This window comes from Pelobates fuscus, chromosome 5 (genome assembly GCF_036172605.1).
Source record: "Pelobates fuscus isolate aPelFus1 chromosome 5, aPelFus1.pri, whole genome shotgun sequence".
Lineage (NCBI taxonomy): Eukaryota > Metazoa > Chordata > Amphibia > Anura > Pelobatidae > Pelobates > Pelobates fuscus.
This window is the reverse complement of record NC_086321.1, coordinates 58,260,843-58,278,094: the sequence shown is the minus strand read 5'-3', so window position 1 is coordinate 58,278,094 and position 17,252 is coordinate 58,260,843. Positions and strand designations below refer to the sequence as shown.

At 42.1% G+C, this 17,252-nt stretch overlaps 1 protein-coding gene across 4 annotated transcripts in view; it reads right to left on the bottom strand.

Moving 5' to 3' along the window:
* Nucleotides 1-2,171: 2,171 nt before the first annotated feature.
* LOC134612454 (acyl-coenzyme A amino acid N-acyltransferase 1-like) overlaps nt 2,172-17,252 on the bottom strand; it is a 35,654-nt gene continuing 20,573 nt past the window's right edge. For 3 of the 4 annotated variants that reach the window (XM_063456813.1, XM_063456815.1, XM_063456814.1), the window contains exons 2-4: nt 16,553-17,041; nt 4,662-4,864; nt 2,172-2,900 (exon numbers count right to left, since the gene is read on the bottom strand). In XM_063456813.1, the coding sequence (XP_063312883.1) occupies nt 2,301-2,900; nt 4,662-4,864; nt 16,553-17,012 (1,263 nt within the window). In that variant the 5' untranslated portion in view covers nt 17,013-17,041 and the 3' untranslated portion in view covers nt 2,172-2,300. Of the gene's footprint in view, nt 2,901-4,661; nt 4,865-16,552; nt 17,159-17,252 lie in introns of those variants that run through there. The other variant, XM_063456812.1, reaches the window with a different exon arrangement.

Below are 17,252 nucleotides of genomic sequence, written 5' to 3'. Positions count from 1 at the left end.
AAAGGATGCAAATCTTTAAAGGGGGGGGGGTGAATACGCTTGCAAGGCACTGTATTACAATACAGTTTCTATGGACAGAATAATAATTCAACTAAATTTGTGAATAATCACATTATCCTAATAAAAGCAGTCCCACTGTGACTGTGCAACTAATCAAATGTGTAATAAAAACACCCAGTAGAGTAGAACATAAAAATACAAATCACAAAAATCAAGTTAGAAAAACTCATTGAGTGTTAAAAATATTATAATAAAAAAATATTATAGTAAGAAATGGGGCATATCTCATAAGCCATTAATATTAGAAATGAAATAATCACATTATTACTTTTGTGCCCTTGCAATAGGGAATATGATATGATAAAAGTAAAAATCCTTACTACAGAAAATTAGAAAACATTAAACAAATCAAAATATATATGCTCCCCAGTGTTTAAAAACGCTTTTAATTCCTATAAACACTAAGCCCGTGGGGTCCTGATTGTGCATTTGCCTAAAATGATCAGAGACACTATGGCTGGTTACCCCTTTACATATATTATATACATGTTCCCACATCCTCTTATATAATGGGCGTGTAGTTCTTCCAATGTACTGCAATTTGCAAGGATATTGTAACAGGTAAATGACATTACTACTATGACATGTAATATGTTCTGTGTATTCAGTCTTTGTTACTTCTGATCTGAAATTGTGAGGTGTTCCATTTCCTATTTGATGTGTATTTTTACAACTCAAACACATCTAACATCTATAAAATCCAGTCACATCCCCCAAAGCAGTTGTTAATACCTCGTTTTGGTTTATCTCTTAAATAGCTATTGACTAAAGAACTTTTAAAATTGGGTGCCCCTCTAAACATTATAAGGGTAGTATTTCCCCTAGGTCTCTATCTCCTTTAGAGATTGGCCAAAATGTATTTATTATTCGTTTAATTGACTTATGTTCAGCCCTTCCCAAAATGTCTTCAGGATATTTTTTCTCTACAAATTTACCCAATATATTTTGGGCTTGTGTGTAAAACACACTCTCTTCTGTGCAATTGTGCTTTAATCTGAGGAGTTGTTCCTTAGGGATATCATTGAGCCATGGGGAAGTAGTGTCCCCTGCTGTATATGACATAACCGTTGGTGTCAACCTTCTTTAAAAAATCCTAGTTTTTAGGGATTCCCCTCTACATAAATCCTTAGATTTAAAAAATAAAAAAAAAAATAAAAAAACAATCTCCAAGGGACTTATATTGTATATTAAATCCTTAAAACTATCTTCAGTACCGTTACAAATAAAAAACATATTGTCAATATAACGGCGATAGGCTAGCACCTGTGCCCCCCAGTCATGGTCACAGTAAATAAAAGTCTCCTCCCAATACGCCATAAAAATATTAACATAGCTGGGGGGCATACGTACTGCCCATCGCCGTTCCTCTACGTTGTAAATAAAAAGTGCAAATATACAATTTTGTTTTATTGAATATGATTTTGCACTCTTGCACAGTGTGACATTGGCATAACCTTTTCCTCACTAACAGATGTTAAGTTTATATCTCTGGAAATTCCAGATACATTGTCACTTCTTTTGCACTGACCCTTGTGTAAAGGTTAAAAAGGTTTTATCTGCGCACCAACATCTTTTATTCTATTTTATTTATCAGAGATCCTTGTAGGTTGCTGCATTTATATATTATTTGTTCTGAGTTTGCCTTAGGTGGTGACACTTGTTTTTGGTGATTATTTTGTGCCATTGTAATTTTTTTGTTTTTTTTTACCTCTTTGTTTATCACTACGGTGATCATCATTTATTGTTTTAAGTGCAACTTCCTTTGTTTATTCATATGTTCTCGTTGGTGTTATTGGGTTTGAGGGATTCCGTAGAAATAGGTTGTGTGCTGCCTGCTCAACCATGGTATCTCTTTGAGTACTTCTCTTACTATTGTGGTTTAACATGGCTTCACAGTCAATTTCACTGTCATCTTACAACTTTTTCTCCCACACACGTTTACGTAATTTTTTTTTTTCTTTCTACACTACCCTTCCTCTTGTGTTATTATACCCCATCTCATCTAGATTTTAAGCATGTTTGTGCAGGGTCCTCATTTATTATTAATATTAGTTATTTTAATAAAGACAGTTGAGTTTTTGTTCATTTAAAAAATATATATATTAGATCTTTATTTTTACTTAAAACGTCTATATGCCTTTGTTTTGTCCAAAGCTCGAAAATCTAAAATAATTAAAATTAAAGGGTTTAGGTACTAAACAGTGAATGCTGATTAACAACCACAAACTATTGTCGTACTTTCACAGCTTACTCTGCCTAGGACAGCCTGCTATATTGATACGGAGGAAGTCCTGTGTCTCTCTCCAGCACGTTTCCTGTGCTTTACAATGTGCTATGAGATCTCCACCCCATGTTAGGGGAAGAGGAAAGAAAGTAGATTGTGACACTGGACAGAAAGGTGCTCCAGGTGGTTCCAGCAGATGACCAGCTCCTGGGAAAGAGTGGACATGCACATCCTTCTTGCCAAACTTCTCAGCCCTGGCTTTGGCTTCTTTAGAAAACGTCAAGCTATCATAATTTCGGTCCTTTTCTCCTACCAAGAAGAGGATGGGTCCCCTGGCCTTTTCCAAGGGAAGTATGCAGTCTTCATATTCTGGTTTCTTGGTATCTCCCAGTGTATAAGTCAACTCAAGAGATCCAAAATCTGTCACTAGAAGTCTGTCTACTTGATATGGAATCCCATCTATTTGTAAATCTCTGTAGCTCAGAGAATTGCCATTCACAGCATTGGTTCCATTGATACAGACTGTGGCCTTAACCTGCGGCAGATAAGAAGCCATAGCAAGTGCGATCTCTGCCCCTTTGCACACAGCTACCACTCCAACTTCATCTCCCAAAACCTGCAAGAGATACATTATTTGTTGCATAAGTCATTACAATATTCTATAATCATACATGAGGTTTCCCCAAAAGATCAGCTTTTAAATACTCTGCTATGATTCCATCATGTGCTTGAACAGTATGTTGTCCATCTTTATATAAAATGACTATCAAAATCAGATTTTATAATGTTATTTTATCCATTAAAACCCAATAAAAGAGTGAGTATATGTCATAAAATCTAGTCTTACCAAATCATGTGTGAAAATGGAAAGCACATTTCACAGTAGCAGGGATGGACAGAGCAGTAGATGGTAAATAAGCAGAACTTTCCACGTCGTTTAGGATCAAGTACAGGTGTAGGCAACCTTCTACCAGCACTGTGCTAAAAGAAGACTCACAGGACTCTTTGAAGTCCCTTGGAGTGTCTGTCAGTCCTATTTCATATGAAAATGACAAATGTATATGTTGTATTCTGCTTGTGTTATGTATGGGTAATATGAGTGTGTAAGTGAGTGGTATTGTGTCAGTTGATGTGTATGGGGAGCTGCATGTCATATTATGTGTATTGTTGGTGGAGGTGGAGTTTCTAAAATTTATGTGCAAGGGAAGATATCTGTAGTATTTGTGTGTTTCTTGTGTGATAGTATGTAGGTTTGCTCCAGACTGAGTCACTCATTCATGAGATACACACACTGCCCCAATACACTCCCACCTCAATGCCAGGCATACATACACTTACGCACCGCCACACACAATGCTTTGTACACACAATATTACACTGCAACGCACACAAGCATACTACTGGACACACATACTGCTATACACACACACATTCACAATAATGTTATTTTGGCCACCCTCATTTTTGCTTATTAGCAGCAGGATGGTGGCTTCCCTGGAGTCCATTGGGGGCTGGGCTAATGAAGCAAGGTGCTGCTGCAGGATGCGGATTCCACTTTAAAGGATCACAATAGGGTCAGGAACACAAACATGTATTCTATGAGGAACATTCAGCATCCCCATGCAGAGTGTGGGGACGCTGAACGGCACTGCTGCCTTCTGTGCAGCACTGAGCCAGGAAGCCCCTCCAGTGGCCGTCTGAGGAGTGGCCACTTGGAGGTGTCCCTAGGGGCAATGTAAACACTACCTTTTCTCTGAAAAGGCAGTGTTTATATGAAAATGCCTGAAGGGAGATTTTATACTCAACAGAACAACTACATTAAGCTGTAGTTGTTCTGGTGACTATAAAGTTCCTTTAAGAATGCTGGTGGCATCTCCTCTAACTTTTTTTTTTTTTTTTTTTAATATGGAGTCCCAGCCATGAATGGTTTTTGGTATTTATATTTGACCTTTTTCGTATTAATCATTCAAATTTTTTAACTTAATGAAAAGGATGACTAGAAGGTTTCTCGTTCTCTGTCACTACCCAATCAAGGAGCACAACCATAAATATATACAAAAATCTGTATTAAATAGGTGCACAGAAAATACATATCAATAAATCAATGTACCATCAATGTTACTATGGTATATGGCAATAAACATTTTCATTGTTGCACAATGTTGTAAAGTAATATCTTCTTGCATAAATACGCATTACATTCGCCAGCAAAAAACTTTTTTATCTCCTAAGTTTCAGAAATGGAGGTGTGCATTAGATTCAATGGCGCTTTAGATTTCAGTCAATACGGTATCCACTAGATAATAAGAGATATTAAACAGCTGGCATTCCAGGTGTTGTGGACTACAACCCTATTAACAATCTCTTTACAACTTACTTGTGGGTTTCTCAGTAGAACATTAGCAGCTTCTTCAAAGTATTCTAGATCCACGATCCCTAGGTAGCTTGGTAGATCATCGTAGGCAAAATAAGCCAGAGCGAGAGAAGCAAAGCCACGACTAGCTAAGAGACTACTTCGAAACTCCACCAGTCCACCAACGCCCCCAAACATATCAATAACCCCTGGAAAAGGACCATCACCTAAGGAATACAAATCAATAAATTAATAAATGACATTTCAGACATAAGGATGTATTAAAATATTACCCTTTGTAGGTTATGATAGTTTTGGTTAAACTCAAAAAAGTTTAGGCGATCAAACATCCTGCACAATGAATATAAAAGTGTGAAAGGAGTGGTAAAATAATCTACATATAAACTTTAATGTTGGCGTGATAGTGAAATAGCAGCAGTCCTAGGTAGGAATCTGTTCCAACCCAAATACCATTAGCATATACAGGGTGGACCAAAATTCAGAGTAGGTTTTGACAGATAAATTACTTTTTTGTTTGTTGTTCATTTTTTTTCCTAATTTATATATGTTCATATTCATTGATAAAAATGTTATTGACTCCTCAAACCCTACTCTGAATATTGGCCCCCCTTTCATATAGGTGTAAGAAGAGTGTCACGCTGTGTGCAGATGTGTTCCGTGACACCATAAGTATGTAACATCGGTGCTAGCCTCTGGATACACTCACAGGCTGTATGGTCCCAATCAGCCAGCTCCAATTGGACCTTTTTTAATGATGATGTTTCAGTGGTACTAATGAGTATCTACTGCTAACACAATGATACTCATAGCCCCCAGTCTGGGGCATTTTAGAATAACTTTTTTTGTCTGACTGGCCATTGAGATCACATAAAGCTATTTGTAATGTACTGTTAACCCCTTAAGGACCATGATGCTCTATACCCTTGTAAAAATCTTGTGTTAACAGATCTTATTACAAAATGTAATATTTTATGCATTAAAAAAGCAGTGCTGTTTAGCAATGCTGATGCTTACAAGGAAAGATATTTCATGTTGCCATATGGTCTTAAGGGACTGATACCGGAGAAACTGACGGAAGCCAAGCACAGAGAGATGGACACAGGTTTCTTCAGGAAGGAAGAGATTCTTTATTGGATCACCGATCGGGACTCAGAGGGACTAGCGTCACCAAAATACAGCAAATTCTGAGCCCCGGACAATAGTGCAGGCTCCTTATATAGGCACATAACTCCTCCCATATTAAGCTCCACCCGCACATTCTCTTGACCAATCAACACAAATAAGAATTAACTTCCTGCTTGACCGCATGGCTTGTCCAGCACAATGGAGGAGGGGGAATACTACATCCTGTATTCTTGCACATGCTCCGTACACTACTGATCGTATCTTGCCTCGTGCAACCAACTGATCGATACGTCAGCATATGCACGTACACATGCCACGTGGTAATCTCGGCCTACTAAATTTATTTTTACCGAGATTCCACCACATTCCCCCCCTTTGATGCCTCTTGATATTTCACAATTACTTGAGGCATCACTTAACCTTGGTTTGCATACACCGCAAGTTACCATGAACCAGACCAGACTTATCTTATGATGTGAATCTTTTAACACTCATCTTCCTGCATTGGTTCTCCCTGGTCTAGAGCCTTATACTTATAAATCGCCATTATCTGTGCAGCAGCCTTCCTCTCTGCTATATTTTCTATCAGGCTTTGCACAGACCTAACTACTAAGGGTATAAGACACGGCAGGAGTAGACACAACATTAAAATCAGTAGGACTCTACCTACCACTGCCTTAAGCCCTCCAAACCACTCATACCAGCTACCAAACCAACTACTTGGATTATACCCTTTCCATACCTGAGTAGGCACATGCGCTAGTTTAACCATATGGCTAGTAAGCTCAGCTATTGCTTGCCCTTCGTCATCTATTTGAAGACAGCAATTGCTCAGGTTAAACTTCCCACATACACCTCCCTCTACTGCCAAAAGGTAATCCAAGGCTAATCTATTTTGGTAGACTGCTGTCCTCATCCTGGTGTTATGCTTCGCTAGAAGATTGAGCGCTTGTGATGTTTCGTTGGTGATAATCTCAACCACCGCCTGTAATCTTATAATGCGGTTGAGCATATAAATAGGGGTTCTATAACCAAAGGTACCGTCTTCTGCCCACGTGGCTGGCCCATAATAATCTATGATACGCTGGGGAGGCCATTCATTATCTTCCCAGGTGCCTATCTCTATGGGTCCCCTTTTCTTCCTATGATTCACATCATACACTTTAACACCTAAAGTCTCACCTGTTTCAATCGGTAACAAGAAGAAGGATGGTTTGAGCATACCCAACACACATGCCCCTTCCCAGTCCTGTGGCAACTCCGAATAGGCCTTCTTACCACAGATCCAGTACAAATTTGCTGGGGCTCTCCAGGTAGATGTGATGGATAAATCAAACCACACATCCTTTAAATTGGCGTATCTAGCAAACGGGTTAGATGGTTCTGAGACATTTGAAGCCGACCACCAAGTTGTATTCTTTGTATCATCATCATAAGCTTTTTGCCCTAGACAAGTTAATTCTCCTACAGAAGTATTATACATTATTCCTTTCCTTGCTATGCAAACATAACCTATGATGGAGGTCTTTAATCTCCACTCAGATTTACCTCTAACACTCATATGATAATCGGCTTGTGTAGATATTAGTTGGTCAACTGCCTCAGAACCGGACATTACCTCCTTTGCTTCCCAAGGCCATTGGTCTCCCATGTTAGTACCTCCACACACATAGCAGTTGGTAACATTAAGACTACCGGCAATACTTTCAGCTAAATCGATGAACAGGTTTTTAGCATTATGGGGGATCTTATTATCTATACTCATCTCTTCATAAAAGGAATGGTATACTTGATGAGTTTGGGAGGATACCGTATCAGTCTCTATCCCTATAAACAATACTGTCCCAGGATCTAAACCCGTCCCGTATATCTGAAACCCAAATAAATTGCCATATTTGTCTAAGAACTTATCGGGGTTATTTATAAGTATATGGATGGGATTACATTCCATAGACTTACAATATGGGCTAGTCGGCAACTTAGTCACTATCATGTCTTTGTCTACTGTCTGTCCCCAAGTCGCCCACCCCACACAAGACCAATATGGGCAAAAGTTATAGTCTTTATTTGGGCATCTAGGACTCACATATTTATTTTTACTACTGGGACAAATATATTTATCATTAGACCCATACGTCCTCTCCCATCTAAGATCCCCACATACATTCCACGGCTTTCTACCACTCGATATCGCTTTACACGCATCAAATAGCAGAACACCCGAAGAATGTACGGATTCTAACACCGTCTTATTAATTAGGGTCCCCTGAGGATCTCCATTCCTGAGAGTCAACCAAATTGTACGAGGTTGATACTCCGGACTGAAGCACTTAGGTTCTCCTACTCCTAAATGGCACACACTATAGTCTATATTTAGGTATCTACATCTCGATACATCTCCTTTACACTCGTATTGTGAATGCCAAATTAGGGTTTGGGAAATATGGTTACCTGTTCTCGTAGTCTTAATGCATACCTCACAGCTAGGAGTGTCGGTACCTCTACCTTCCTGATTATAAAAACACATATAAATAAACACTATCAAAAACACATCTTTCGCCGTCATCCTCAGTCTTCGTCCGTGCGAAGGCACCTCAGCTTCCAGGATGTAAGGGCTGCAGGGAATGGAGTTCTGCTCGTCTTCACAGGAGTCCCTTCGAGACTTTCCCTGGCTTATAAATTATATGTCGGTGGGCGGACAGGCTTTATTATGGCCTTCTCACTCACACACCAAATCCCTGTAACAATAAAATTTGTAATCCACAATAGTTCCTCGTTACTCCGACTGAGTAGTGCGTTTTAACCGGATCTTGCAGGGATTCTCTGGATCTGCTGTAACTTGCCAAGAATCGACTGCTGCTGGTTTAACCCTGGAGTGATGTATCCACGGAGTCACTTCGGCTACTTTTATCGCTGTAGGGGTAGACAAAAGAACAACATAAGGACCTCTCCACTTGGGCCCTAACGGTACATTATTCCACTCTTTAATCCACACTTGATCTCCTGGATGATAACTATGAACAGGGGGATAAATATTCACAGGTAATCTATCTTGTACCCATTTCTGTACCTCCTCCATAGTCTTACCCAACTCTACAACCTGCTGCCGGGTAATTCCTTCTCCCAACTGACTCAAATCCCCCCGTAAGTTACCAAGTACGGGAGGTGGTCGCCCATACATGATTTCAAAAGGAGAGAGGCCCATCCTTCTGGTAGGGGTACTGCGGATTCGCAATAGAGCTATGGGTAAGAGAACGTTCCACTTAAGTTGGGTTTCCTGACACATTTTAGCCAACTGATTCTTAATAGTTCTATTCATTCTCTCTACCTTACCAGAACTCTGGGGTCTATATGCTGTATGAAGCCTCCACTTTATACCAAGCATATGAGTCAGTTGTTGTAGGCACTGATGAACAAAAGCTGGACCATTGTCCGATCCTATAGAACAGGGTAGTCCATATCGAGGTATTATTTCTCGTAGCAGGAATCTCACAACTTCTCCTGCTTTCTCTGTACGAGTAGGACATGCTTCTACCCAGCCTGAATAGGTGCACACAATTACCAGCAGGTAACGATGTCCACCCGATTTAGGCATCACTGTAAAGTCTATTTGTAGATCGGACATGGGGAGTCCCCCCATAAACTGGACTCCTGGTGGCTTTACTGGTCCTTGTCTTGCATTATTTTTAGCACACGTTACACATCTTCGTACAATGGCCTGAGTCAAGTTGGACAATCTTGGTATGTAGAAATGTTTTCTGAGAGATTCTTCAGTACTGTCTCTCCCAGAATGTGTCCCGTTATGATAATTTTGGACAATTTCTACCGCTAGCGATGCTGGTATGACTATTCTCCCATCTTCTAGCTGATACCACTTGTTCTCCAAATACTTTCCTGGTTCAGTCTTTAACCACTCCTCTTCTTGAGCTGTATAAACTGGAGTCCATTGGGACAGTGGAGTTGGTATAAGAGCAGCTATATGCCCCACATACTCCTGTCTTCCTGATTCAGCAGCACGCTTAGCTGCACTATCTGCCATCCGATTTCCCTTGGTTACATCACCATCTCCTCTCAGATGCGCTCGACAATGTATGATACCGACTTCTCTCGGCTCCCACACTGCTTCCAATAGTTGTAGGATTTCAGCTGCGTACTTGATTTCTTTGCCTTCTGAATTCAGTAGTCCTCTTTCTTTATACAAAGCTCCGTGGGCATGAGTGGTTAAAAACGCATATTTGGAGTCCGTGTAGATGTTTACTCTTAAACCTTCAGCCAATTGTAACGCTCGTGTCAGTGCTATCAATTCTGCCTTTTGTGCTGATGTTCCTTTCGCCAGTGGCCGAGCTTCTATCACCTTGTCTATTGTTGTCACTGCATATCCTGCATAGCGGATCCCTTCTTTCACATAACTACTGCCGTCGGTATAATATTGAACATCGGGGTTCTGGATGGGAAAATCACGAAGATCTGGTCTACTTGAGAATACTTCATCCATTACTTCCAAACAATCATGTTGACTTTCAGTAGGTTGTGGCAAAAGGGTAGCTGGATTTAAGGTGTTTACAGTCTCTAAATGCACTCTGGGATTTTCACACAACATTGCTTGATACTTGGTCATACGGCTGTTACTAAACCAATGATTTCCTTTGTAATCCAACAACGTCTGTACTGCATGTGGGACTCGTACATAAAGTTCTTGACCCAGAGTGAGTTTATCGGCTTCAGCTACTAGCAGGGCGGCTGCAGCTACGGCTCTTAGACAAGGTGGAAGTCCGCTGGCCACTGCATCCAATTGCTTAGACATGTAGGCAACAGGTCTTTGCCATGATCCCAAGTACTGTGTCAATACTCCCACAGCCATTCTTCTTTGCTCGTGTACATATAAGTAGAATGGTCGTGTGTGATCAGGTAGACCTAATGCTGGGGCACTCATCAAAGCCTTCTTCACATCTTCAAATGCCGTTTGCTGTTCTTGGGTCCATAAGAAGGGGTCGTGCTCTGTACCTTTTATAGCTGCGTACAGAGGTTTTGCCAGTATCGCGTAGCTGGGAATCCATATCCTACAGAAGCCTGCTGCCCCCAAGAATTCTCGCACTTGTCTTCTATTCTTGGGTATTGGTATTTGGCAGACAGCTTCTTTTCTCTCTGGCCCCATAATTCTTTGACCTTCAGAGATATGGAATCCCAGATATTTGACAGTTGGCAAACACAACTGAGCCTTCTTTCTAGACACCTTGTATCCTGCTTTCCAGAGAATGTGTAGTAGATCGTGCGTTGCTTGCTGACAGATTTCTTTTGTAACTGCTGCTATCAACAAGTCATCTACATATTGTAACAATACACACTCTCCTGGGATGGACTCGAAATCCAATAGATCTTGACTTAGGGCTGAACCAAATAGGGTAGGTGAATTTTTAAACCCTTGGGGCAGTCTTGTCCAGGTCATTTGGCGTTTTGAGCCCGTTACAGCGTTCTCCCATTGGAAAGCGAAAATACATTGACTTTCTGCGGCAATTCGGAGGCAAAAGAAGGCATCTTTGAGGTCTAAGACTGTAAAGTAAGTAGCCCCGCCCGGAATTAAAGCAAGCAGGTTATATGGATTGGGTACAACTGGATGTATACTAACAACCGCATCATTGACTGCTCTCAAGTCCTGCACAGGTCGATACTCATCTGTACCGGGCTTTTGAACAGGCAGCAATGGGGTGTTCCAGGGGGAAGTACAGAATTTTAGGATACCATACCGTATGAACTTATCCAGATAGGATTGGATGTTCTTCTTAGCCTTCTGCGGGATATGGTATTGTCTTAGGCTCACTGGATAAACCCCAAGTTTTAGTTCAATTTTTATAGGTGGAATATTGCGGGCCAGTCCTGGTGGGTTGTTCTCTGCCCAAACTCCTGGTATGTTAAATAATGTCTCATCACTCCTAGGGTTTTGGCTAGTCAATACTGTATAAAGTCGCCACTCTTCTTCCTTTGGTACGGATAATGTCATGATACCTGAAGGTCCATTAAACTTTAAGGATGTTGTTCCATTTGGCAGGAACGTAATCTGCGCTTGTAATTTTGATAGCATATCACGTCCCAACAATTGGACTGGACATTCAGGCATATAAAGGAATTGATGTTTTACTACGTGGCCTCCCAATGTACAGAGTCGACTTTTAAGAACCGGTTTTTCAGCACTTCTTCCAGTTGCTCCTATCACAGTAATAGTCCTTCCAGATGGAGGAGCAACTAGATTAGTCACCACTGAATGTTCAGCACCAGTGTCGATCATGAACGCACTCCTTTTCCCCCCTATTGATACATCGACCATAGGCTCCGCTCGACCAAGGGGGATGGAGCCCGGTCGGTATCAATAGTCCTCCATGACCGTGTCAGCCAATCCTACAAAGTCCCTACCTTCTCTATCGCGGGACCTTTGCGCTGCTGGAATATACCTGTCTTCCCTAACACTTCCTCTGTTCCCATTACTCCCTCTATTACCATTACTCCCTCCGGGGCCTCCTCTACCTCTCGCTCTGCCTCTAAAATTTCCGTAGCCTGCCCTGGGTAGGTCTCTCTCGTACTGCTCTCTTTGCGGACATTCATTCCTCCAATGCCCTTCTTCCTTGCAATACGCGCATTGATTCCTACTCAAAGGCTCCCTACTCCATCTACTATCGCCTCTATCTGGGCCCCGTCTATCTACGCCTGCGATCGCTACCGCTAGCATATCAGCCTTTTTACGCATCTTGCGCTGTTCCTCTTTCTTACTTTCTGTTTCCCTATTCATATAAACCTTATTCGCTACCTCCATTAGTTGGGTGATGGACATACCTGCAAACCCTTCTAACTTTTGTAGCTTGCGCTTAATATCTCCGTAAGCTTGGCTGACAAAGGCGGAGTTCACCATTCGGGAATTATCTGCGTCTTCCGGATTAAAGGGGGTATACAAGCGGTATGCCTCCAATAATCGGTCATAAAAGACACTGGGCGCTTCATCGCTTTTCTGAATCACCTCAACTGTCTTCGACATGTTTCTTTCCTCCGGCTTTCATGCCAGCAATTATAGCGTCTCTATAGGCTCTGAGTTGAACCATATCAGCACCATTTACATTCCAATCAGGATCGGTGTTGGGATAATGTGTTGCAGCCCATGCTGATGGATTGGCTTGGTTTAAAGTACGGGCTTTATCCTCTAGTGCTTTAATGGCCGCTTGGTTAATCCTTGTCCTTTCCTCATTGTTGAATAAAGTCATTAATAACTGCTGGCAATCAGCCCATGTCGGGTTATGTGTCTGTACTATTGAGGTGAACAGATCAGTCATAGCTTGTGGTTTCTCAGTATACGAGGAATTGTGGGTCTTCCAATTTAAAAGATCGGTTGTCGTGAATGGGACATATACAAAGACTGGGTCAGCATGTGCCATTTGGCCTGCGGCATCGATATAGGCTGACCCAGGATTCAGACGAAGAGGCATCTGATAGTGTTTTAATTGTTGGGCACCGGTCAACTGTCGGGTCTGTATGGGGCTACGTGGAGGGGCGTCAGTCATAGGTTCCAGTCGGGGAGAAATAGGGTATGGGGATGTGGGAGCTTGGTTTTGGGAAAAGGTTGTAAATAAAACACTTCGAGCCGAGCTAGATGAAGCTTGACCGGAAGTCTGAAGTGGCGCCAAATCAGGATATTCGTTTTTAATGGGGGTTGGTTCTGATTCCGGAAGGGGAGATTTAGTACGAGGGGGGGTGGATCCTGTACTGGAGGAGGAAGCGGAAGTGGATGAGGGTAATGAGGGGAGGGTTGCAGGACTTCCTGCATTTGCGTCACTTCCTCTTAACGGAAAGTAAGGGGGCGGCAAAGGGATCTCGGACTCAGGGGGCGTGTCCAAAATGGGCCTAACACCAGTCCTAGTGGACAAACAAGTCCTAGCTACCATGAGGCGACACTGCTCCTCGTGGCATGTCTGGAGCCATTTTGGCGAGTCATTTACGGCCTGTCTCCAACAATCAATATAAGGAAACTGGCCGTAAAGTTCAGGCCTACCCGATACAGCCACGTGTAAGCGCTGTACCAGAGTTGGATCCAAACTGCCACGTGGCGGCCATGCCGCAACCAAAGTAGGCCACTCCCTAGTACACAAAGTGACCAAACGTACAGGAGACATTTTAACCCCCAAATCACAAGTTTTGAATCCCTTTTTAAAAATTTTCACCATACAACCTAAGGGATCCGGAATCGTTGACTGCGACGCACCCATACTTAACAATGGAACGTCGTCGACAACGAATACTATACACGCGTACTATTCAACAGTCACACCCGTTTCCTCTGGCAACAGCACCACGTGGTACAGTTACCAAGTGAAACGTACACAATAACAATAAACACTCAGGGAATTCCCGTACACACACAGCTGTTACACCAGTCACTAGATAATCAATATTATGCCCTTTGGCGTAACTATACAGTCACCCACGCTATAATTCTCTATATACGAACTACCCGTCTATAACACACCCCAGTAACATCGTCTTTTACAAATAGCGGTTACAGTACGGTTAGCATAGGTCAAAGCACAAGTTAAGGTCACAATACAATTATTAGTGGTTATGGTGTTAAACATGCAATGGACGACAATGATTAGTACTTATATACAGTGTCAGTAAATATACAGGGTTATGGTACCGTGCACTATGATACAGCAACACACTATTAACACTCTCGCTAGACGGCTGAGCTCGCGCTATCTAACAAGATATACACTTTACTAAGCAATCTTTATCACATTTACAATTCCCAACTAAACTATTGGCCAGTACCTTGAATGGACTACCTAAAACTATATACACCCGTTTTGGTTAGCCACACTGCCCAATCACCACATATATAGCGAGCTAGAGAACCGAATTTACACAGGCGCCTCTTAGTCGCACTATCAAAAGTCTAGTGGGTTCCAAATTTACACGCCTTCCCACTTAGCCCAGATAGGTTGAGAGCTAGCGAACCGAATTTACACAGGCGCCGCTTAGTCTCCCGGTCCCTCCGACCTAGCGAACGTAATATACACCCTAGAACGCTAGTCTAGACAAGACACCGGTGTCCGGCTAGGGCTATTTACACCAGGACCCCGCCTGACTAACAAAATCAAACGGTCTGACTAAAGAGCGTTCGATCGAGCGGTGCGCCTTCGCTCCTTCCCTCCGACAGAGGGGGCAGATACACAGATTCAAAACCCCTTTGGGCCTACCGCACAATCGGTATACCCCTAGTGGGTCCTGCCGTCTAAAACAGCAGTTGTCTTACCTCCTCGTTCCTGAACCTGAGTTCACACTCATCGACGGGGACACCCCAGCACTTCTCACGTAGAGGCCGATGATCTCCTGGACAACAGACCAGTGGCGCCGAGACGAAGGGAGGTCCACGCAGAAGTTCAGGGGTGCAGCCGTAGAGAACGTGGGCAAAGATAGACCGTCTCACGCCTCTGCCTCTCAGCTACCGTTGAACGATGAGCTTCCCGGCCAATGCACCAAATGATACCGGAGAAACTGACGGAAGCCAAGCACAGAGAGATGGACACAGGTTTCTTCAGGAAGGAAGAGATTCTTTATTGGATCACCGATCGGGACTCAGAGGGACTAGCGTCACCAAAATACAGCAAATTCTGAGCCCCGGACAATAGTGCAGGCTCCTTATATAGGCACATAACTCCTCCCATATTAAGCTCCACCCGCACATTCTCTTGACCAATCAACACAAATAAGAATTAACTTCCTGCTTGACCGCATGGCTTGTCCAGCACAATGGAGGAGGGGGAATACTACATCCTGTATTCTTGCACATGCTCCGTACACTACTGATCGTATCTTGCCTCGTGCAACCAACTGATCGATACGTCAGCATATGCACGTACACATGCCACGTGGTAATCTCGGCCTACTAAATTTATTTTTACCGAGATTCCACCACAGGACAACGTTGTGATTCTAGGCAAACAATGCTTAGTCCTGAAAGGGTCAAATAAGGTGGAAGAATCTTGTAAGGTTTGATACAGTAGAAGAATTCTATTGATGATTTGGTTTCTGTCAGTTGATTCCATTTGGGTAAATATCTGATCTTTGTCAATACATACATAATCTGCATACCTTGAATGTGAATCACGTACCCAGAGTACACCCTCTTCCTTCATCACTCATGGGAGCAGGGGAATAAATCATAGAGTAGTTGAAATTGGTAGTGGACTAGCATGGAGAGAATAGACAATACAGACACCATGCGTGCTCTGTTGCAAAACCATTGTTTCCAAATAGCCAGTTTGGGTATTATAAATAGTCCATATCGTCTGTGGATCTGTTACCTAATCTGCAATTAAATCATTCTCTCTAGAGTAGACATTAAAGATCATCAACACTCAGGAGGCAGAGTGTACTGGAGTAAACCCTAGCTAGAGTCCTTTTTATGGGGCAATTATTACATAGTTGAGCAAAGCATCCTTGAACTATATCCTATCCATCTTCCTTCATTCAATCCAAGTTAAAGTTATTTCTGGTAACTTTTGGCATATTTTCTCATTAGATTTTTACCAGTATAAAAATCCACATCCACATTCCCCACATGATTCCCTTTGCTCACTTTATCTAATATTCATATTCCCCAAAATACCTGTACTAAATATCTTGCCATCTCCATTGTTTTCTTTTTTTATAACACCCACTGGTTTAATGAATTTTAATGGAGCGTATCTTTGCAGTTAAACAACTAAAAAACTAACACAATTTCTCACCTGGAGGGAGGAAGAGAGCACCCCGCACCCTTCCTTGTTGTATTTGTATTCTCTGAACACCAGGAGCCACGTACCATCTTTCCACGACTTTAGTGGCCACAGGAAGCTCTGCAAAGGGGTTAACAACCACGTTTAGATAAAGCTCCAGGTGAACATAAAACGGACTGCTCATCACATCTCGTTTCATCAGCCTTAGAAAGGGGGTGCTTGGTTTTAGTGACCAGAAGAGTCCCATGGGATGAACTCCTTTAAAATCTCCACCAGTGGCCGCAGCGTGATCCAGATCCACGTTCCCCTTGCTATCAGTTTGGTAAAAAGCTCGAGATTGGAAAATCTGCCCTTTTTCATCTTTCAGCCAGGCTATCAATGTAATTAGCTGGTGAGGAGGTAAACCCCAAGCATGGATTTTTACTGGCTCATCTGCTAAGGCAACCTCTGGTGAGACTACGAGACCAACCATCTTCGATAAAATAAACTAGTGCCTCCGATCTAGGAATGGAGAAATAAAACAATAAGAAAGCAAGAGATATCCAAATGCTGGTATCACCTATTTAGTGTCAGCAAGGAGGAACAGTTGATAGTGTTAAGAGACATATCTGAAAAAATAGAGAGCTAAAATTACTTTTGATTAAAAACCACCATTACAGATGTATTTATTAATATCATAATGGAATTAATCAAGGGTTGCATATCCCTTCTT